Source organism: Lactuca saligna, chromosome 1 (assembly GCF_052625555.1).
Source record: "Lactuca saligna cultivar CGN05327 chromosome 1, ASM5262555v1, whole genome shotgun sequence".
NCBI classification, from domain to species: Eukaryota; Viridiplantae; Streptophyta; class Magnoliopsida; order Asterales; family Asteraceae; genus Lactuca; species Lactuca saligna.
The window spans coordinates 53,366,429-53,391,586 of record NC_136417.1 but is presented as its reverse complement, the minus strand read 5'-3'; the positions used below and the strand labels follow the sequence as shown (position 1 = coordinate 53,391,586).

Sequence of the window (25,158 nt, the reverse complement as noted above, 5' to 3'; positions counted from 1 at the left end):
CCTATGGTTTGGTTAAAATTGCATATTTGATCCCTAATTTTTATTTTGCACTCGGATCGTCCCTGTGGTTTGATTTTCTTGTATTTTTCGTCCCTATGGTTTGGTCAAAATTGCATGTTTGGTCCCTAACTTTATATATGTAAGGGACGAAAAATGCAATAAAATCAAACCACATGGACGATCCGAGTGCAAAAGAAAAGTTAGGGACTAAACGTGCAATTTTAAACAAACCATAGGGACGATTTCAGTAATTTACTCATATATATATATATATATATATATATATATATATATATATATATATATATTGAAAACGATAAATCACATAACTATAGAATTATATCAAATGTATCCAGTTTATAGAAGTTTTTAGAAATGTTATATCAACACTTAATATAAAAAAATTAACAAAAACTCAATTGTTTAACGCTCGGTCAGAAAAAAAAACTCGCGCTTTGGAAAAAAACTGTTGTAATAACGCGATAAGTCACATCTAGCCACACTTTTTGGGCGGCACCACACATAACAAAGACAACTTGCATGTTTTTTAGATGTCTACCTTACGCCTTGACACGCCATGGTACACATTGGCGCCGCCATGACATGTTATTCAGAACACTGCATTATACCAATCTAGAAAACATATACATGCAAAGGTAAGATCCAAAATCTATATGAAAAGGAGTAAGATCCAAAACGTATATGAAGAGGAATGTTACGTAATTTACAAACTGATTATAATTTTTTTAATGAGAAAAAAAATTCTCTAAGTTATGATGTTATACTAAAATTTAAAAACTTTGCTATTTATTAGTGAAATTAAAAGGTTTGGGGCAACTACTAATCTTCTGGGTATTTTACTGATTGCATGCATGTTAGTTCAAGCATGTTAATTCAAGCCAGAAGGATAAGATTTAAGTATCTTATTCCAATGTATCCATATGCTCATGAGAAAACATGATAGAATGCTTTGACTTTACTTTGAAAGGAATCCAGGAACCATATATCACTATATCTGCAAAAGGTTCGTTCCAAAGCATGACTGACATACATTTGTAATAAAAGTCAATCTTTGAGCTTGATATGTAGAATCAAGTGCTTATGCTTTTGCTATCCTAACATTCTTCAAATTTTATGAAAATGCACACAAAAGTATGATAATTAATTGTGCTTGAAAGGATTATATAGAGTACCGCAATATATGAACCATAGGTGAGTGACCCGGGTTCAATCCCCGCTTGGTTCCAATTAAAAGGTGGCCACCCGCCTGCCGCCTACCAAATGGATGCATTACTGTTGGGTGGAGAAAGGGCTTGGAGGCAATGTTTTAAAACCCGGGTCGACCCGGCCGGTTCAACCGGTTGGACCGTGACCTGGGGTAGAAGGCGAGTCAATTGAGAACGGTTTTTTGTAAAAGTTCGAACCGGATTGAACCGGCCGGGTTTCCCCTAAGCCGCGGTTCAACCGCTTATGTTGAACCGGTTAAACCGGATTGACCCGTTTTAATAGGTTTTGGATATTTGGATACAAGTAGCGAACGCCAAAACAACGAGCCGTTTGCGGTTTCTTCAATGTTTTTCAATGTTTAAACTTTGTGGACATCAAATTATTGGTTTTATATGTTTATGCATTATGCAATAAAGTAAAAATATATAAAAATAGAAAAAGACCATAAACCGGGTTGACCCGGCGGTTCAACCGGTTGACCCGTGAACCGGTCATCACATTGAGTCAACTAAAAACCCAGGTTTTAAAACATTGCTTGGAGGTTTCCCAGCCATGTTATTGGTGATTGCTCAGTCCTTGGTTACCAAAAAAAAAAAAAGAAACAACAGAGTTGACATGAAGGAAGTTAATGACCGATTATTAAAAGAAATTTTTCATGAGGGTCATTGGGTTCAGTGGAGGGGTCAAATAGTTGAAGTCAACACCGATGGAAAGTTTTTAGTCATTTATTGAAGAACATTATATAGATATCGAGAATTGGGTTCATATTGTATATCAAGTGAATATATTCTATCATTAATGGTGTACATGCATGGTAGAAAGTTGGAAAGACAAAATACGGTTTTATATATTCATTACTAAATTATCATATGCTTGCTATAAATACTCAATCTTGCTAAAACAAGCAATGCACATCAATTACAATAAATAACAGAATACGAAGAGTGGTTCTTACATGAAGAGAAGAGTACTCTTGTTTGGTAGCCAATGATGACTTGCCTCGTCACACTTCAAGGTGTTGTAAAAAAGACACCTTATTTTGATTTAGTAAGCAGTCACTCCTTGGCTAACTTGACATGCTATTCTTTCTCATGTTAGGGCATCTCTTCTTCATTTCAAGAAGAATAGACAAAGATGAAAATTTGATGCTTGGAGGGAAGAGAGTTCTTACATGAAGAGAATAGCACTTTGTTTTGGTAGCCAAGGATGACTTGCCACAAGCCATTGAATGTGGTAGCAAGGAATGCCCCATTGTTTGGTTGATTTGGCAGTCACGCCTTGGCTAACCAAACATGCTCTTCTTTCTCATGTTAGACCTTCTCTTCCTGATGTTGATAGTAGTCTCTGTCAAAGCTAAAAATGGCAATGTAGATTCTAAACTGAAGACAATATACTTTTGTGTGTGTGTGTGTGTATATATATATATATATATATATATATATATATATATATATATAAACTATTCTAATTGTTTTGTCCCACATTCAGTGAATTCAAATCAGAAATGCTTGAAAGTGATTTCAAAATGGAATTTCTTTCATGGTTCAAAGAAAATGTAAGTATGTTATATATTTATAATGTAAAACTAATTTATTAGTTAAACATACAATCTTATATTTTCTTACAAATTTATTGTCTCCAAAAAGATATGCCTTCGGACTGTACTAACGAATTAAAGGCGTTGGCACATGGTCCGTTGCATGCATATTCTTACACTGCGCGTATAGTAAATGGTGTTCGATTTGTCGTGAATAGCCGTGATCTCCAACACACTACTCAAAATAGTGGTGTTGTTACATTCGAAGAAGAGGGTACACCAATCTATGGTCAATTAGAGGAGATCATAGAGTTGCATTATTTATATGGTAAATTATTTGTATTCTTTCGTGGTAAATGGTTCAATGCATCGTTACGTAATGGGCGTTTAAAGACTATAAATAATATGGTTGTTATCGATACCAGTCATGAATGGTATGTCGGTAAAACGTGGTATGATGATCAACAATACATCTTAGCCACACAAGCTAAACATGTATTTTATCTCCAATATCCTACTCAAAACAATAATTGGAGAGTTGTGGAAGAGGTTCATCATCAAAAACTTTGGAATCATCAAAGTATCGGCGTTGTAAATGAGATAGATGTCGTGAACGTCACTCAATCAACTGATTTTACCTTGGTTGTCGACTTAGGCACCTCGCCTATGTAGACGACTTTAGGTGAAGTTGGTGAATAAAGTGTAGTTGCTAGGAGGAATGTTTCTCATACTATAAACGATGAAGATTTCATTAACGATGACAATGAAGGCGGTGGTACGTACTCTTCGGATGAAGAAATAAATAATGAAAACTATGACAGTGATGATGATGTTGTACAAGTATATTGTTCTAGTGATGAATCTGATTGACAGTATGTTATAGTTATTATATATCCTGATTGCTTATAATATTTGTTAAATTTTCAAATGTTCCTTATTTATGAGTAGCTTTATTATATATTTTGAATGTTTATAATATTTGTTAAATAGATGGCAGAAATTGCAAGGGGACATGGAGGAGACGGTGGGGATAAACCTCCACACAGGGTCGCACACAGTGTACCATCGGGTTGCCAATCTTGTAAGTTACATGAAATTCTTAAGTAGATATATTAAAGTTTTAAATTTCTAAATTTCCAATTCTATATGTAAATCCAGCACAAGCAAAGAATGTAAATTTGCATGGCAAAGGGAGAAACTTAAATTTGTATGATGAGTTTGAAAATAACAATCGTAAGCCTTTGTTTGTGAGAATTGATACCTTCGGGAGGACGTATCTATTCATGGGGGATAACAGGCAAATGTTTTTCAAATTGATCTCAAACCTGGTGGGATCAAAGGTACCATTGTATTATCATACTTGGTGTCGTGTTCCTACCAAGTACAAAGATGATTTATATCCTGACCTAGAAGTAAGTATACAATATATTTTATATGTATCAAAGGTACCATTGTATTATGAAATATGTTTTTCCTTTTTGCAGACTTATTTTGATCTTAATAGGTATCGGGACACATACTTGTGGGAACCCGTTCGAGCAAGTATCCAAGCAGATATGCAAAAACCTTATCGAGAGCACAAGTATTAGATAAAAAAACGTTTTGATAGAATTCGTGGATATCATGATGTGGAAAGGGCAAGAAGATGTCCACCAACTGATTGGACCGCCGAAGCTTAGAACAAAATGATTGATTTGTTGTTTTTGACCGATAAATATATATGCACGTCAATCAAAAATAAAGTTACTAGGTTGAAACTTCTGAACACAAGTACTCACGGATACAGATCCTATGCTCAACGAAGTTATTATAGGTAATAAAATATATTAGTATTATTTAAAATTGTTATTAACATTTGTCTAAATATATTTATTCTTTTTCACTTATTATAGGATCAAAAGGGACTCAAGCCACAACTTACTGAGGGTTGAAGACAAATGTGCTACAAAGAAGATTCGGGTTCGTGTACAAGTCGAGCACAACAAAATTGGGTAAGTGATAAACGAGATGAATGCGTTGTTTAAATATTATTATTATTATTATTATTATTATTATTATTATTATTAATTATAGTGTTTTGTTTAAGCTATACTATTATTATCTTTAATGTTTAAATTTAGTTGTTTGTTTTAATTAACATATATTTATTGTTTTCTTTATTTTAGAAGAAAATTTAAGAGGAATATGAGAAAATGTTAAACGAGGTTGGGGAAGGAGGAGACGTAAATGAGGAAGAATGTTTAGAACGTGCCATTAGGACGAGACACGGACATGCTTGCGAAGTGGGTAGGAGACCAACCGCCAACTTCAGTTTAATTCCAAATGAACGACCTTCCACTTCCAAATCCTCCCAATCTCAATCCCAATTTGATGCACAACAAATGCAAAAATACGTGCAACAATATAATACATCATTGGCGGCATGTATTCTGAACTTCCAACCACCCACTATTTCCTAACTTTCTGTTCAACTCTAACACACAAGGAAGTACGTCTCAACAATTTGCCGAAAGGATGAAAGAAGACTAAGAAGAAGAAGAAGAAGAAGAAGAAGAAGAAGATGATGATGATGATGGTTGATGTTTTTTTTATTTATTATTTTGAACAATGTTAACTACTTATTGTAATATTAAACTTGAATGTGATGTTTTGAATTTGAATAATGGTAACTAGTTATTGTATTTCAATCGATATGTGCTGCAAAGTGTTTGGATTTGTTAAAAACGCAAGATTGATAATGTACAAAATCTATAAAAAAAAAAAAACAACAACAACCGGTGGCTATCCCAACGACAAGTCGCTGCTATAGATATTTAATCGACAACTGTGAAAAACCTGTCGCGACGACAAGTCGTCGTAATAGCTATCCCGACGGCAAGTTGTCGCTAAAGGTTTCCCAACGACATGTCGTCACCACATATAATTAATAAAACTTTATTTTTTTCCGAAAAAATGCTCGACGAAAGTTGTAGGACAGGTCCATGCTGCTATTAAATCGAGATGACAACGAAGTTTTGAAAGCTTGAATGGTATCGATATTGTTTTGACATTATTACCCTTTGTAGAATAAGATTCTACTTACTAGATTGGTGATATCTATATTTGAAGGTAAAGGATGCCAAGTTTATTGTAAATTGTTATTTCTTTCGTAATATGTATTTCTATTTGATACTTTTTTTAGGTTTATTAGGTTTATTGTAATATTATTTGATTTGTGGTTGAATTTCAATATTATTATTAGGTTAATGTAATGAGTTTTTTAAAATATTTTGGACAGAAAAAAGCTGGATTTTTTATAATTTTTGGCTGTTTTTATTTATTTATTAAATTAAAAGTAATTACCTACGGATTACCTATGAAAAATCCGTAGGTAATGTGAACCATAGGAAATCCGTAGGTAATGAAGTCAATATTAGTCAAAGTGGGTGCCGTCGGTAATCTGTAGGTAAACTGTAGCTGCTGCTTTCCGTAGCTATTCTGTAGGTATTTTAACTACGAAAAAAACCGTAGGTATTTTGTAGTTAGTCCGTAGCAATTCTGTAGGTATAAATTTCCACGGGTTATTATGCTACATACATTTTTCCATAGCAATTCCGTAGTTATTGCCTTATACCTATGGATTGTGCCATAGGTATTGCCCTTGTTTTCTAGTAGTGACTATACTGACCTATGCCGACATACCTATGCCAACGACTTATTGCCGATGACTAGTCGTCTGTATACCCTATGGCGACGAATTATCGTCGGTATAGGGTCAGAAATTGTCGTCGCCATTGGGTGTTAATGTTGTAGCGAGATCGACTCCTCTATCAGATTCTTTGACATACCATATGGTGTCAATCAAGTGAATTGAGGCATAATAAGCAATCCAACTAGTGCATTAGTGGGGAATTTGAAATGTACTGAATCGTTCACAACAAAATATATATCTAATTAGTACATTAGACTAATTATAACAACTAGAACCCTTAATTTGCGTGCATGGCTTTTAGTTGGAGCCAGAGGGCAGACATTGAGCATCTTGAAGTGCATCTATTCCAATTCATGCGCATACGATCACAACAATTGACTTTACTATAAAAGGAATGGAAGAAGCATCACAAAATCTTCAAAGACTTGTTTAGTAATGTGTGACATGTTGAATAAGTGAAACAAATATGTGTATAAATTCCATGAAAATGCTAGTCAAATTTACATAAAAAAAAAGGGAAGCAACCACAAGGTTAACATGAACTCAAATATTTTGGGTAAATCTACTTTACTGATGATACATATTCACATGCCTTTAAGAAAAATATATTTACATATTTTAGCTTGTTACATTATTAAAGTGCCAACACACAAATAATATAAGTATGTACAATAACTAGTATTGAACTTGAACCAAAGTAGAAGGGGAATGAGTACTATAACGAACTATATATACTTCCAATTTAGCAGCAACGTTGACATGAATGGAATCAGGGACAAATAAAGGATAGTTTTCAGTACTTGTCCTTTCTATGGAACGATTTTTAGAGAGGACATCATGTTGTCTCTAAAAGTCTCATCACTAAAAGGTAGATTTCTTGTAGTGTATATCACATGCCAAAGATTCAACAAGGCTTGACAGGATCAATTAATTCAGCTACTATCAAAGAGGATTTGCATAATTTTATTGCTTTTACTAGGAGTGTTGCCTTCTGTTTTCTTTATATATACATAGAAATGGGTCTTGCAAGTGGATATTATTCTTTTGAAGTTGAACGGTTGAAAAGAAAGACAAGAATAATATATATATATATATATATATATATATATATATATATATATATATATATATATATATATATATATATATATATATATATATATATATATATATATCCTAATTCTAATAAATAAGTAGAACTCGGCCACGTGGCATTCTCCCAGCCCCCCAAAATAGAGTTTTCCCGCTCATTTTTTCTTCTATATTTACGTAAATGCCATTGAATCCGGAAATTGAGTAAAAGTTCAAACTGATGCAATATATCAGGAAATTTTAGCTGTCAACTGCATTCAAAATATTCATGCATTAATTTTAAATGAATAAAGATTATGGAAATAATTTGAAAAAATATGTTAATGAATAATCAGATTCGAAAATCACGATTAAATTTGAAAGTTTGTTTATTTTGATTGCAAATTCAATATATTGCAATCATTAAATCCCTAAAAATCTGCAGTATTTTTCAGCAAACGTAAATATCATTTATACGGTTATTTTGTTTTTACCATTCTGCTCCATAACAATTCTGCTCCATAGAAACCACAGCAAACGTATTCTTCTTCATTCTTTGTTATTCTGCAACGCTTCAAGAATTAAATATCAGGTTAGTGTATTCAAAAATCAGAATTACCAATATTTCTATTTCCTCCATGTTCTTATTTATCTGTATCTATCACGTTCTCATTGTATGATTTCTATTCTTCTTCTTTTTTGTAATTCTTCTTAATCGTCTATTTCTTCTACCTTTTCAGTTTAAAAGACGAAAAACTAATGAACATTACAAGTTCATTTTCTTTTAAAAAAAATAAAAATAGTGTTTTTCAGATGTGCACAGTAACTTTTTTTTATGGTATGAAATTTTAAAATTTGTTTGTTTTTATCTAAATACAATCTCAAAAAAATTTAGAATTTTAAAATTTATGAGTACATTAAGTCAGTTGTTATTGTCATGTGTTGATTTTTAATTTTTCTGTTTTACTCATTGTTATGTTATCTGTTAGTGTATGTTGCAGGGGCATTTTCGGTATAATTGTCGTTTTCATGTTTATTATATATTTGTGTTCCATCTTATTATATAAACTTTTATTCAATCTAAAACATTATTTCATATGAATTATTTGTTTTTGTTTGTATTCCATTTTATTATAAAATGAATTATTCAATTTAAAAATTTATGAGTACATTAAGTCAGTTGTTATTGTCATGTGTTGATTTATAATTTTTCTGTTTTACTTATTGGTTAGGATGTTCTGTACATTTTAAAAGGTTGCTAATTTTCCTTACAATTCTATAATGATTAAATTTAAGTCAATTTGTATAATAAAAATGCGAAATTCTTAGCTTTCTTCCCCAATTCGCATTCTACTGTAAAATTCGCATTCTTCATTCACCCCCTTTCTTCGCATGTTCCAGTCATTTTTTTCTTTTTAGTTCATTCGCATTTGAGTTGTTTGTCTCACCAAATGCGAAATTAATATTAACCATAATCACCTTCGCATCTTTAACCCCAATCCATACAACCTCATATGCGAAACCCAATTTTGATTTGTATTACCAAATGCGAACATTTTTGCTTTTACACGTGAACTGCATTTGACTCCAATATTGAACAAATCACATTTCACAGTCCTTCTTGACTTCGCATTTTTCTTCACGAATCGTCCCTCAATCAATAACCCAATTAACCCAATTGCGAATCCAAAATCAAAACTTATCTGTTTTCATATGCGAACCCAACTGATTGGCTTTTCAAAATCAAATTCGCAACTCCAAATCGTTCGATTATTCGCCCCAATTCCAAAATCAAATAACAGATCCTTCGTATGATTCATTTAATAACCAAGGCTTCGTTCCAGAAAACATCGAATTTAACAGTTATTCGTTCCCACAATCTTTAACCTCCGTTTAAAATCGATCCCTGTATACAAACCCAATAACCAATCGAACACATATCATTCGAAAACAATAATCATTACACCCTTCAACAGATTTGACATCGCATTTCAAAACAATCGATCTTACTTCATCTGCTTGATATATCGCAATTAACAATTAAGACAAATCAATCAATCAATCAATTTGTATAATAAAAATATTGCTATATATGTAAAGACCATATTGCCCCTAACTTGATAAGTATTTGATATATCGCAGTTAACAATTAAGACAGATAAATAAATCAATCAATTTGTATAATAAAAATTCGAAATTCTTAGCTTTCTTCCCCAATTCGCATTCTACTGTAAAATTCACATTCTTCATTCACCCTCTTTCTTCGCATGTTCCAGTCATTTTTTTTTAGTTCATTCGCATTTGAGTTGTTTGTCTCACCAAATACGAAATGAATATTAACCATAATCACCTTCGCATCTTTAACCCCAATCCATACAACCTCATATGCGAAACCCAATTTTGATTTGTATTACCAAATACGAACATTTTTGCTTTTACATGTGAACTGCATTTGACTCCAATATTGAACAAATCACATTTCACAGTCCTTCTTGACTTCGCATTTTTCTTCACGAATCTGTTCAAAAGGTTTTTCATTTTATTTTATAAACTTTTAATTATATTTGCTTGTAAAATTTTTTTAAATTTTTTCTTAATATTTTAAATTTTTGGCCGATATTGCATATGTGGTTATTATTGTTCAAATGTTAAAGCTATCTTGAGCTTGATACTTTGATACTTTTACAGGTGAAATTATATTGTGATTGAGGGTGCTTAATTTGTACTTTATCTAATTTGTATTAAAAAAAAATGAAAACTTTGTTGGTATTCTTCTTAAAGTAAAAAATAACTACTCAATAGTCAATACTACAACATTTTACTTTCATTGGTTTCCCTTTAACCAGTAAAAATCATTATTATGTAATTTTTTAGAATGGAACATTCCCTTTAACGGCTGTTTACTTAATAATTTTTTTCATCATATTGATGAATCCTACTTTTTTTCATTTGTTACCATTTAAATCTTATGGTTATACCATTGTACTTTAAAATGTTTTTTGGTTTAATATTAATGGAACATTCCTTTAATGACAATGTACTTTCATTGGTTTCTATGTAACCTCTAAATATCATAAACTAGAGGGGGAGCCCCCGCGATGCGGAGGTCGGATGAAACCTTTTTGGTTTGTTGTTTTCTCTATGTTGAGGAGATAAAACAGATGCAAATGTGAATACATACATAATTGGTTTTTCTTATCTATATTTATGTTGAAGAGAGTTGCTAATGTGACAAAATTATCACTTTATGTTGAAAAGCAAAAGGTACGGTTTAGTACCTGACACAGAATAGACAATTTCCAGGAGAATAAAACTTCATAAACGTGCTTGACATGTGGTTTATTCTGTGTTTGCATTACGTTTTATATATGGAATGACAAAATAGACCTAAACGATAGATTATATTTTTTAAAGGTGAAAACAAGGCTTAACCATGCAAAGTCCATAGATTAACAAAAAACATGAGGCTAACTGTTGGAAGGGATCAATCAGATATAGGAAAAATAAGAGATTTTGCAAATTGGTTGTTGGATATAGGAGAAGGAAAATTTGGTGGTCCGAACGACGGTGAAACGATTATCGATATTCCGGATGATATTCTCATTAATGATTCACATGATCCTATAGGTTCCTTAATTGAGTTTGTATATCCTTCAATTTTAGAGTACTATAGCGATATAAATTATTTCCAAGAAAGAGCGATACTTGCTCCAAAAAATGAAGTTGTCCAGGAAATAAACGACCGTTTACTTAAGAAGTTTCCAGGAGATCAAGTTGAATATTTAAGTTCAGACTGCATATGTGAATCCGAATTTCTCCATGATCAATTTGATGCAAATCTATACTCTCCTGATGTATTAAATGGACTCAAAGTATCCGGTTTACCAAATCATAAATTAGTTTTAAAAATTGGTGTTCCAGTAATGTTACTGAGAAATATTGATCAGAAAAACGGCTTATGTAATGGCACAAGACTACAGGTGTTATCATTGGGCATACGTGTTATTGAGGCACGTATAATAACTGGAACTAATATTGGAAATCAGACTTTTATTCCAAGAATGTCTTTAACTCCACCAGAAAAAAAGATTCCCTTCAAATTCACAAGAAAACAGTTTCCTTTGGCTGTATGTTTTGCAATGACTATTAACAAAAGTCAAGGACAATCGTTGTCAAAGGTTGGTCTGTTTCTGAAAGATCCAGTTTTTTCACATGGACAATTGTATGTTGCCTTATCTAGAGTTCAGAGTAGAGAGGGATTAAAATTATTAATTTTAGATAAAGATGGCAAACTTAGAAATAAAACTTCCAATGTTGTTTATAAGGAAGTTTTTCGAAATTTGTAGCCAACTTTTTTGTAACGTCGTTTTATTTAATTTTAGGAAATCACACTTAATCCATCATATTACTGTATTTTTTTATAATTACGTATTGTTGTATTTTATGTTAATTTCATTACACACATTGGTATTGTATCATCATATGTCCAATTAGAATGATGAATAAAAAAAATAGTTTTCAAAAATATTCATTCCTAATTAAATACTTCCCATTTAGTTAGTAATTAAATAATTACCAATAAAAAAAATTATTTAAATATTCAATATTACAATTTATAAGTTATCAGAATTATTGATATAATATTTTATTAAATAATTAATTTTTAAATTCAATTCAAAAACAGCACCCGTGGGTTCCACGGGTTTTAACCTAGTATATATATATATAAACCGGCCTCATTGACTATTGATACATGATTGGCTATAAATAGACGGTTTCACTCAAACTAGTAAAGCATATATATATATATATATATATATATATATATATATATATATATATATATATATATATATATATACACTAGGTTACAACATGTGGAAAGCACAATAAAATATTTATATTATTAAATTAAACCCATGGAAACCACAAGAAATGCACCAAGCTCTAAATCAAAATCGATTACAAACATATCAACGAAAAATATAGGATAAAAGATGAAGGAATTACCATGAAAAGTATTTGAAAGTGAGATGGGAGAGTAGAGAAAGTATGAAAACAGAAGTAGAGAAAAGATTTAGAAATTACCTCTTGCGATTTCTAAACCAAATCCAATAGCTACGCTATAGTAGAAAGAACTATAAATGACAGAGGGCTTTAGATGGAGGATGGAGAGGTTAAAAAAGAAAAGGCAACACAGCCGATTTGAATCCTAAACATCAAACAAAGTTGACCAAAGTTTTTGTTCCTCGTAAATTTGCCACTATTATCAATCAAAAAAAAAAAAAAAAAAAAAACATTGATTTGGTTCCTGATTTGCAGGGTTACCAGGGTTATCAAATTAAAAGGTATAATTTAAATTATAATTTCCATAAAATCAGGGATCACGTAAATACTTCCGAGATATTCCTAATTAAACGTCTCATAATCAACATAATTACTTTTTAAAAATTAAAAATTATGAGGTAAAATTATGTGGAAAAATATGAAGGGCATTTTTGGTAATTCACTTTCAAAATTTATAGATTGAGGAGATGCCAAATGGCATAAATGGATTCTTTTATTAGAGAGAATATATATATATATATATATATATATATATATATATATATATATATATATATATATATATATATATATATATATATATAGTCAAGATCAAATAAGAAGGAAATTTTTGGTAGGAAGGTAAGAAATTTTTTTTCTACATATTTTTTTCGCGAACAAACAAAATGAATCATTAGATGATTCATTTGAAAGATGATTCACAAGAAAAAATTCTCAAAAAAACATCTCGATGATTCATTTATATAATGATTTTATTGTTATTCACGAAAATTGTCATAAAAGTGGATTTTTTTCTTAATTTATTTAAAAATTAATCATATAAATGTTTTTTTGAGAATTTTTTCTTGTGAAGCATCTTACAAATGAATCATCTAGTGATTCATTTTTTTGTTCGTCAAAAAAATATGTAGAAAAAAAACTTCTTACCTTTCTAACAAAAAAAATTTCTTACCGGATCTATATATATATATATATATATATATATATATATATATATATATATATATAGTGAAACCGGCCTCATTGACTATTGATACATGATTGGCTATATATAGACGGTTTCACTCAAACTAGTAAAGCACGTCAAACTGATAAGAGCTTAAGAAGAGGCGTTCTTTCATGAAGAGAAGAGCACTCTTGTTTGGTAGCCAAGGATGACTTGCCTCATCCGGGCCGATCCATTGGTTTTCCATACCCTGGGCGAAGATGCTTAATTATGCCCGTTTATTTGTATCAATCATATATAAATTTATGTTTATAAAAAACAATTATTAAGAAGTTAGATTGAAGTCCCAAAGAATAGTCCACAAATATGATTATTGGATAGGATATTTGGTATAATTTAAGAGTTCCCTTTTTCTAGTTCTAGCCTAAAACCATTCATCAATACTTTTCTAGATGTCCATATAACGAATATGGATCTTCAATCACCACAATCTCATTTATTTAAGAAACTTAAATAAAAACAATAATATTGTATATGACTGAATTACCATAATTTTACATTAGGTTCTTCTATCTTCACATTTGTTTGTAAATTTTTTTGTTAGCAATGGTTTTGTCAATAAACAATAGTTTTGAAATTCGCAATTGCTTGACTTGAACATAAACAATCGCTCTTTCATCAATGTGTATCAGTAAAAAATTCCCCTGAATGTTCAACAATCAACAACTTTGTCTTATGCTACTAAAAATCTGCAAAAACAACAATCAAGTTTCTCAAATGGAATCCCAAACAAAAGCTATAGCTTGGGGAAGGCTGATTGAATATTTTTCAAACAAAATCTAGTGATTGTATACATCAAATTACTGAACTTGACAATATAAAATCAATAATTAACACCTGCCATAACTTGAGGAAGGCTGATTGAAGATTTTTCATGTTTCAAGTACAAGATGAACATTAACCCAACTTTTAATAGGTTCTAGACTTCACATACACAAATTCCTGGTTCTATGATATGCTAATTCTAGACTTTAAATACATACATGTGCTTAATGAGAACTCAAGTAAAAAAAATAAAGGGATCAAAAGAAATCAACATTAATCCAGACAAAAGAAATATATCCAGGCAGTTTTTATCAACATAAATTCGATTGGAGAAAAGAAATCATGTTCAATTAAAGAAACCAAGTTGTAATCGACATTGATCCGGACAAAAGAAATAAATCCTCAAAAATTAGTGATATCTTTCCTTCAATCCTTCCTTCTGAGATAGATAAAGAATAAAAGGTTGAAGATTGACGAGTCGACTTTAGGTCTTCGACTCTAAATCATCGAACGGAAGAAAAAGTAATCAGAGAATAATTAAGTATAAAAGAAAAAAGTTTGCACTTAGAAGCACTACCTATGCAACTAGATTTATACCGTTTCCTCGTCTCCTCGGCTTCTCCCCGTATCTTTGTCATCAATTGCCGCCTTCACTTTTCAAGTTTTCATCCTTTTGTTTGTTCGCGCTTCCCTTAAATCCCACCTAGGTGGACTGGATTTCTATTACAATATTATGGATCTAACATTTGGCCCAAACAAAATATACTATAACAACTTACTAAAATTTGTTGCCCTCATGTGAAATGATGCCCTGGGCTGTGGCCCAGCTCGCCCAGCCCTTGGGCTGGCCAACTCATGATGAAAGAAAATAACACCTTGTTTGGTACATCAGGCAGTCACTCCTTGGTTAACTTGACAGTATCTTATTCCTTATGTGAGGCTTTCTCTTCATGATATAAGAGTACATAATTATAATGATAATAAGATATAATAATAAGAGTAGTTATAACCTAAAGACTCTTGTCCAGTAGCCTATGATGACTTGCTATATCACAATTCAGGTTGTTTATAAATTGATACATTCCTATTGTTTACATGCATGCAGCCTTATCGATCTTAGGTAAGCTTCACAAACTCTTATTTCCCATATGAAACCCTCTTTTCTTTCTTCTTTTGCATCTATATTAAATTTAATCACCTAAGTGTTAAGCCAATAGGAGCATCCTGTTTCATTTAACTTAACGTTTATCAACATATGCCTTCCTTCTAATAGGAAACTCTTCCCTAAAAAATGATCCTCAGCCCCTGGGTTAGACATGAGGCGTTTCGGCTCTTATTAGTCATAATCTACCTTTTGGGGCAGTGCAATTTGAGACAATTTGGTCAAAGACTTCCTTGGAAAGGTGAAAATCCTTGCTTGGAGGACCCGTTATAGAAGGCTACCCACCCAATACCTATATTAACTTGACCATGCATAGAGGCATTTTTGGTTTTTAGCTTGTTGTATCCGATTTGCAATGCCAAGCTGAATACCGAAGATAATTTGGTTTTGGAGTGTTCCAATGCCAAAGAAGTTTGATCAGTGCTTTTAAGATGGTGCAATGACTTTCCCACGTCAAATAGCTTCATTGATGGCCTTCTTAATGTTAATTTAGACAGGAGATTCGCTAAGAAAGCTGTTTTTTTAACAACTTAAAGGCTAGGAAGGTTGTTGATCCTTGTAAATTAGTGATGCTTGCCTATGTCGGAACATGCTCTGCACATGATCAAAACACAGTAAGAGTAACACAGAGGGTCTCAAGGTGGGACAATTTTCTGGGTTATCTCCTTCATAGAAAATAGAAATTACACACGTACTACTTGAAGAGAAACTCTACTTTACTTATACTATAATCATGCTAAGAAAATGGAAAAACTATGAGTTAGAAACCCCAATGATAGGACTACTTAGTCCATGTTATTTAAATATAAACAAGAATGGATCGGCTCGACTCGATGTAAACCAATTTGTGAGAGAAATAAGCTTAGTTGTTGAAACCAAGGCTATAGAGCTTGCTTTAATCCGTAAAGGGACTTTTTGATGTGAAAAACATGATTCGGGTAGTGAGAATCTGTAAATCCCGATGGTTGCTCCATGAAGATTGTCTCATTGAGGTGTCCGTTCAAAAACACAATGTTTATGTCTAGTTTAACAACCCATTTTGGTGAATGGAAAGCGATCGAATGATACAAACTATAGTGGCGAGACTAAACGTGTGAGAATAATTGAGGCTGGGAATTTGAGTAAACCCTTGGGACACTAAGTGTGCTTTATGGAGTTTAATAGAATGTCAAAACGATACTTTTTTGCAAAACACCCGCTTGGAACCAACAACATTTGAAGCAACGAGACATGGGACTAAATCGTAAGTTTCATTATTGTGGAGGGAAGTGATTTCCATGTTGATAACATCGAACGACTTGGAATTCTTTCCTATTTATTTGAAGCCATAAGGATCTTTCAGGGCGAGAGGACCATATGTAGTTTACTAGAGTCAAGAGTAGTAAGAGCATCCATAATGGTGAGTTCAATGAGAGAGTTGAATGAGATGGCAAGTCTATGTGTCATTCAGTGGATGAAACTCTACCATTGTGAGATGCCATCTTAGCATTCAATGGATTTGGAGTTCAATGGCCATTGAACTCTTCAATGGGAAAAAGGAAAGTTTTTAACTCTTAAATATTTTACTATAAATTACATTTTGTAACATTGTATTGAACTTTGTAGAGTTCAATGCATTGTAGAAAAAAATGATAGAGTTATATGGATTGTAGAAAGATGATGTGGCAGTCCATTGAAATCTATAAAGCTCAATGCATTGTGGATGCCCTAAGGCCAACAGAGTAATGAGGATTAACAATACCGATTTTAGATCATGTGGTCATCAGGTGCACAAAAATGGGTGAAGAAGTCGATGTTGAAGCTAGTGTCGTGGGAATGGTTGCCATGACAATAAAGGGTGGTGACGACACAACTATAGCAGCGGAAGAAGGATATGCAACTGGCGGAGTTGGAGTTGCTTTGCGTTAGTGGTAGAGGCTACCATAATAACACCCATGGCTGAATCAAGTTTTGGACATAGAGAGCAATGAGTACGAGTTGGAGATGAAACCAGGCCAATAACAATACGTGAGACATTGGGCTTTAACTAGACCGATAGTGAAAATGACGCTTCTTCAAAATCGGAGAATATAAGTGTAACAAGATCCATAAGTGGAACGTTACACGTAAAAAGAAAAATAGTCTCATCAAATTTAGCATACCTGATGATATAAATGTGAGAAGTTATCGTCTCGAGACACCGATACCCATTTTATTGAGTGCTATATCTAAGAAAGATGCATGAAACATTGCGAGGTGCACGCTTATGGGCCGAGTAATTTCATAAATACGGAAAGACACGACAATTAAAGGTACATAACACATTGAAGTTTGGTGTCGTGTGAAAGTGCAATTGAAACATAGACTAATTTTTCAATACGGGTGTTGACAGTGAATTAATGGTATAGATGGCTGAACTAAAAGCATCATTCCATAAGGAGGCTGGAGCATTTTCATTAAAGAGCATTGCTAAGCAGGTTTTTGTGATGTGGCATTGTTTCCGTTCAACACACACATTTTGTTAAGGCATATAATGACATGAAAAACGGTGATGAGTACAATTCTTAACAAATAAAGTTTTGACCCGGTGATTAAGAAACTCTTTGTCACCATCACTTTGAAAAGCTTTAACATTGCTTGAGAATTGATTTTAAACAAAGGTAAAAAATGTTTTAAGGACCGCAACAAAGTCCAATTTGTGTTACAAAGAGTAAAACCAGGTGAAGCGCGAAAAAACGTCAAAAGATATGTCGTAATAAACATTACCATTAGTAGAAATAACTGGTGTATGTCCCCACAAATCACAATATATCATATCCAAAACAAGCAAATATTATTTTCATTAATAGGAAAAGGTAATAACTTTTAGAAATTAACATGAAGAGAAAGTGCTAGGTTTGGGTAAAATAGAGGTGGCAAATAAACAACCAAGTTTATTTAATAACGAAATATTAGAAAAAGAAATATGTACTAAATGGTTGTGTCAGAGCTCGTAAGATCCACGAAGCTTGTTGGAATTAAATTGAGCCACTAAAGTGTTGTGACCTTAATCTAGCACATAGAGTCCACTTTTACACCTGCCCTTGCTAGTACCTCCTTGGTTTGTCAATTCTGGGTAACAAATGAGTAGTGACCCGATTATGATGACGAATGCGGAATTGTAATGATAAAGTGAATCAAAACATATCAAGAACACACAAAAAGTAAATAAGATGGTTTAAGCTCTCACTAATAAGGCAAGATATTAAAAGCGGGTTATGTAATAATTCTCTCACTAGACTAATCTCTCAAATGGGTTCTTACATAAAATCGGAGCCACTTACTTCCTATTTATAGGAAAGGCTAAACCCATTACACAAGCTAAGAGGGTAAGCCTACATCACATCTAAGGAGAACTTTGCACCCTAACATTCTCCCCCTCAAAGTTAGGATTGGATGGCCCAGATTCAATATCCAAACGAGCTCCAAGTGATGAAGACCAACTCCCCCTCGAAGTAAACACCGGTCTTCAAATTCGCTTTGAAAAAGAATATCCAATAATAAACAAATGATTATAAAACCAAAAGGGTATGAGAAACACTTAAGGAATAAACCATACGAAACTCCCCCCTCGACGTGTGACAAAAATGGAGCTCTTCAATCTGAGAAAATCAGAAAAATACACCGATGTCTTCAAATATTTGACTTCTTGGACTTGAAAATGAAAACACATTGTTCATATACCAAGAAAAATCATGCACCAAAAACAATCACAAAAAGCCAAGAATTTTTTTCAGGCGTTGTGAAAATTTCGACTTTTGGGTGAGAGTTGCAAATTGTTTGAAAAATGGGTACAAACAAATATATAATATATATTAACGGGTTAAGCCACGAACCCAAACACATAACCTAACCTGACATATGAAATAAGCGGGTTCGAAATCTCAACCCAAACTTGTATATTTTCATTTTGGGTTACGGGATGGGTCGAGAATTGACACACCTACATTATACCAATGTTTTAAATGGCGTGGTGTGGCGGCAAGGTCAAGTCTCAAGCTATGGCGACCCATGACTTTTTTCAAGACGTGACACTTTTATATATATTTCAAAAGAGAAATCACACAATTATACAATTATATCAAATATATCAAATTTTTAGAAGTGTTACATCAACACTTAATATTAAAAAGTTAACAAAAAACTCAACTGTTTCATGCCCGATAAAAAAACTTGCGCTTTGAAAAAACTCGTGCAATAACGTAATAAGGCGTGCCAACCACTATTTTTTGGCGACACACCTAACAAAGACACCCTGCATGTTTTCAGGATGACACCTCACGCCTCGATGGCGAGAACACTCCATTATACCATTCTAGCAAACATATACATGCAAAGGTAAGATCCAAAATGTATATGAAGAGGATTAAGATCCTAAAGGAATGTTACGTAATTTACAAATTAGTTATATATATATATATATATATATATATATATATATATATATATATATATATATATATATATATATATATATATATATATATATATATATATAAAGAGAAAACAGTTCTCCAAGTTATATATGATGTTACACTTAAATTTAAAAAGTTTGGTACTTCGTGTAATTAAAAGGTTTGGGGCAAGTGCTAATCTTCTAGGTATTTTACTGATTGCATGCATGTTAGTTCAAGCCAGAAGGATAAGAGTTAAGTGCATATATTCCAATATATGCATATGCTCATGAGAAAACGTGATAGAATGCTTTGACTTTACTTTGAATGGTATCCAAGAACCATATATAACTAGATCTGCAAAAAGTTCGTTCCATAGCATGACTGATCACATACATTTGTAATAAAATTCAATCTTTGAGCGTGATATGTAGAATCAAGTGCTTATGCTTTTGCTTCCCTAATATTTTTCAAATTTTATGAGAATGCACCTAAAAGTATGATAACCAATTGTGAATGAAGGGATGTAATGAGTACTACAATTTATTAACCCAAGCTTAGTGATCCTGATTCAATCCCCACTTGGTTTTAATTGAGGGGTGGACAAAGGTCTCGGAGGTTGCCCTGCCATGTCATCGGTGATGTCTCAAATGGGGTCCTCGGTTACCAAAAAAACAACAAAGTTGACATAAAGGAAATTACTCACCGATAATTAAAAGGAAATTTTCATGAGTATCATTGGGCTTGGTGGAGGGGTCAAATAGTTGAAGCCAACAACGATGGAAAGGTTTTAATTAGTCATTTATTGGAGAACATTATATAGATATAGAGAATTGGGTTCATATGGTGTAGCAAGTGAATATATTCTATCATTTATGGTGTACATGGTAGAAAGTTGGAAAGACAAAATACGGTTTTATGTATTCATAACTAAATTATCATATGCTTGCTATAAATACACAATCTTGCTAAAACAAGTAATGCACATCAATTACAACAGATAATTGAATATGAAGAGTGGTTCTTACATGAAGAGAAGAGTACTCTTGTTTAGTAGCCAAGGATGACTTGCCTCATCACACTTCAAGGTGTTGGAAAAAAGACACCTTATTTTGATTCAGTAGGAAGTCACTCCTGAGCTAACTTGACATGCTCTTCTTTCTCATGTTAGGGCATCTCTTCTTCATTTCAAGATGAAAATTTGATGTTTGGAGGGAAGAGAGTTCTTACATGAAGAGAATAGCAATTTGTTTTGGTAGCCAAGGATGACTTGCCACAAGCCATTGAATGTGGTAGCATGGAATGCTCCATTGTTTGGTTGATTTGGCAGTCACGCCTTGGCTAACCAGACATGCTCTTCTCTCTCATGTTAGACCTTCTCTTCCTGATGTTGACAGTAATCTCTGCCAAAGCTAAAAATGTAGATTCTAACTTGAAGACAAGTGTACTTTTGTGTCTATATATATCAGTTGATTATCAAGTACTATATATCGAGGCATTTTAGACTTGTGTTCATTAATGCACCGACATAGTTGCAAATTAGCTAGTCTTTCAGGTTTTAGCTCTGCCGTCGGTTTATGGGAATTTGTAATGGAAATTTGCATAAAATATAAGGTTACCTACTTTTAATTTTGTATTCAATTGAGACCTACTTCAGGTATGAAGATAAACCATTCTAAAGAAAGTAAATTAAACTTTTTGGTGTTGGGCTATCTTTGGAGGAGGTTACTTTGATGACAAAGTGGATAATTTGAAAGGAAGGTGTGTTGACGTTTGCTTATCTTGGCCTTCCGTTAAAGAGTTTGAATAAACTCAAGCGTTGGTTTCCTATTAATTATCGAAATTTCATTATAAGTTGTCGGAAAGACGGATGGTGTGACAAATTTTCTCTTGATGTCTCTTTCCATGGGAGGAACACACGTCGTTCGAGGAGGCCAAAACTGTAACTTCAAAAATAGTTAACCCTAAGACACGAGAATTGTTTATTTAAAGGTTTATTGTATTGTAATTTGACACTCCTAAATGTTATTTTTAAATGTTTTAATGAAATTCTAAAACTGTTAAAATAAGTATTTTTTTATAACTTATTTACAAAAGTTTAATTTTTACCCTAGTTTTAGCAAAAAAAAAAAAAAAAAAAAAAAAAAAAAAATCATTCACACAATAAGCACTTCTAAAAAAAAGGCCAAGTCCTTTTAAATAAGAGATTTTAAACACCCTCATTATTCAATTAAAATAAAAAATAGAATAAAAAGTAAGAAATAGATTTTGAAAAACAAACTAAAATAATAAAATAAAGTACAAAATTAATTCTTACAACACTACAACATCGACAACAAGTAATGGAAGAAAACTCTTATTTTATTTGAAGCATTCACATCTAATGAACTTTTTTCATGAAAAAACATTATATGAAAAACTAAGAGCGCTTTTTCAATTTGTTTTTTACTACCTTTAATTATATATGTCGTATATTTACAATTGACAGAAAACCTATAAGCCCCGTCAAATAATTGAAAAGCTCATGCCAAAAACTCATTAATTAACAAGCTCTATAATAAAACTCAATTTTAAAAAAGCTATTCCAATAGCTTCTTTAAAATTTCAAAAGACAAAAACATGACAGAGAAACACTCATGACATAGTCTTTGTTTATCATTTCTTTTGGTTTTATACTCATTTGTTAAAAGAAAAAAAAAACTTAGTCGTTGAAAGAGAGAACTTAATCGCCGGAAGAGAGAACTTAAAAAAACTTATCATTTCTTTTGGTCTTATACCAAATCAAAGAAAATTTCACGATAATTTATTATGCGAGACTTTGAGAGCTAGAGTGTGAAGTGAGAAAGGAGAATAGATAACCAGTGTCCGGTGGTGAGCAATCACGGAACGAAAAAGCGAGAACACAAATCCACCTCAAGAGCCATATCGTTTCATTATGAGAGCATGTATTCAAGAACAATAGGTTCTTAGAAAGCCACATTTAGGGTGAATGAACTCGGATTGACGGCAATATGAAGATAATTTTAGGGTTTCTAACGTATTTTAGAAGATTGAGTTACAATGTTGTAAACTTAGATGAAACACACTATTTGGCCGGAAGTATAAAAAATCTTTAATTAAAGATGACAGACTTTTTTAAAAAAACCATCATGCGTCTTGTTGTTGTTGTTATTTATTTATTTATTTTTAATTTTGACACTAAAATACGACGAACATTGTATGTCATGAATTTTAGAAAGATTGATTTTACGATTGACATCTGTGTCAGCCATAAATCATTAAATTTACACAAAAGGTGAGATAATTTTTATGACAAACTTTTTTTGTGTGTCGTAAAATCGATGTACATCATAATTCTTTAGTTATTAAAAGCCAATTTTATTCGTGAAACCGATTTTTAAACCTCAAAAAATGTAAAAATAAAAATATATTAGAAATCCCTTAGAAATTCCTACATATTAGTGACAAGGTGTAGAGTATCTTTGGAAATTCCTACAATTTCCTAAGGATTTCCAACAAACTTAATTTTCTTTTTCATTTTTTAACGTTCAAACGTTTGTCTTTTTCGTTCCATATTTTGTACAATTTCATTACACATGAATGCCACTAATTTCATAGAGTTATACGTTATATACACATACGTACATATATGTGCACCATCAGATGTCATTCTTAAAAACTTGCTTTTCACATTCTAATATATGTATATGTATGTGTATAGATGTATGTATATGTGTACATGTGGGTATAAGTATGTATATATATGTATTAGTTTGGTTTATAAACAAACACATACATCTAACATTTCCATAATGGCTATTTTTTTCAAGTTTCAAGCTATATTTTTTCCGTTTCATATTTTGTTATTATTAATTATAACAATAACAACATGATATATAATAGCAAAGATGTATATTAAGAAATATAATTATAATATTCAATAAATAATATTAACAATAATTAACTAGTTAAAATGTTTTTATAAAAAAAAACTGTGATTTTTAAGAATATAAAGTCTAAAAAAAAGATTTGTGATCTCTAAGTATTTTTTGAATTTATTTTTATGTTTTTTTAGGGTTTTTTTTTGTTTTCCATATATATATATATATATATATATATATATATATATATATATATATATATATATATATATATATATATATATAAAAGGAAAAAGGGAATATACATTACAGCCCCACCTAAGCTTAGGTACTAAACCTTTTGAAAATACATTGTTTTACTATATAAAGATTACGGTTAATGGATTCACGATTAATACTTAAGATGTAAATTCAAGATCGACACAATAGGGTTTAGGGTTTAGAGTTTAGGGTTTAGGTTTATGTCTAGGGTTTAGGGTTTAGGGTTAAGGTTTAGGGTTTAGGGTTTAGTGTTTAGATTTAGGGTTTAGGGTTTAGCTTTAGTGTTTAGGGTTTAAATTTAGGGTTTAGGTTTAGGTTTAGGGTTTAGTAATGTTCACTTGGATGAAGTAATAAACAATAATTGAGGAAAGAAAACGGAGATGATAAAACGATAATGAAAGAAAGAAATGTTATAGAGAATGATATATTTACCAAGTGAAACCAAACCGGGTATATTTAGCATGTTAAAACGACATATTTTAGAGGTTTAGTACCTAAGCTTAGGTGGGGCTGTAATGTATATTCCCTATCCCCATAATATATATATATATATATATATATATATATATATATATATATATATATGGAAAAAGTGAATATACCCTTAAGGGTATATAAGCTTAGATACCCAAACTCATCATAATACGTCGTTTTGTTTGATATATTTATTATAATGTTCTTCAACTTCAATCCTTAACTTGATTACTTTCAGGATTTTTAAAATTTCATTATTATCTTCCTCTTATATCACATCTTTTTGATGAACATCAATTAGGCTATATATATATATATATATATATATATATATATATATATATATATATATATATATATATATATATATATATATATATTATAGTTGAAAATGAAAATTTATGTAAGAGGAAAATAAATGTGAAATTTATAGAAATCTTTGAATGAAATCAAGTTAGAAGTTGAATTATAAGAACATTAGACAATTACAATGTATATATATGATAGAAAACGATGTAATATGGTGAGTTTAAGTATCTAACTTATATACCTTGAAGATATATATATATATATATATATATATATATATATATATATATATATA

At 31.6% G+C, this 25,158-nt stretch overlaps 1 protein-coding gene and 1 long non-coding RNA gene across 2 annotated transcripts; both read left to right on the top strand.

The window, feature by feature from the left end:
• Positions 1-2,781: 2,781 nt before the first annotated feature.
• LOC144998256 (uncharacterized) lies at positions 2,782-5,419 on the top strand. Its single transcript, XR_013660220.1, has 3 exons — positions 2,782-4,577; positions 4,657-4,755; positions 4,930-5,419. It is a non-coding gene; the product is annotated as an uncharacterized LOC144998256 (long non-coding RNA).
• Positions 5,420-10,987: 5,568 nt separating this feature from the next.
• LOC145006467 (uncharacterized) lies at positions 10,988-17,434 on the top strand. The gene is made up of 2 exons (XM_078965552.1): positions 10,988-11,748; positions 17,293-17,434. The coding sequence occupies exons 1-2, from the start codon at positions 10,988-10,990 to the stop codon at positions 17,432-17,434; spliced, it is 903 nt and encodes a 300-aa protein (XP_078821678.1).
• The last annotated feature ends 7,724 nt before the right edge of the window (positions 17,435-25,158 follow it).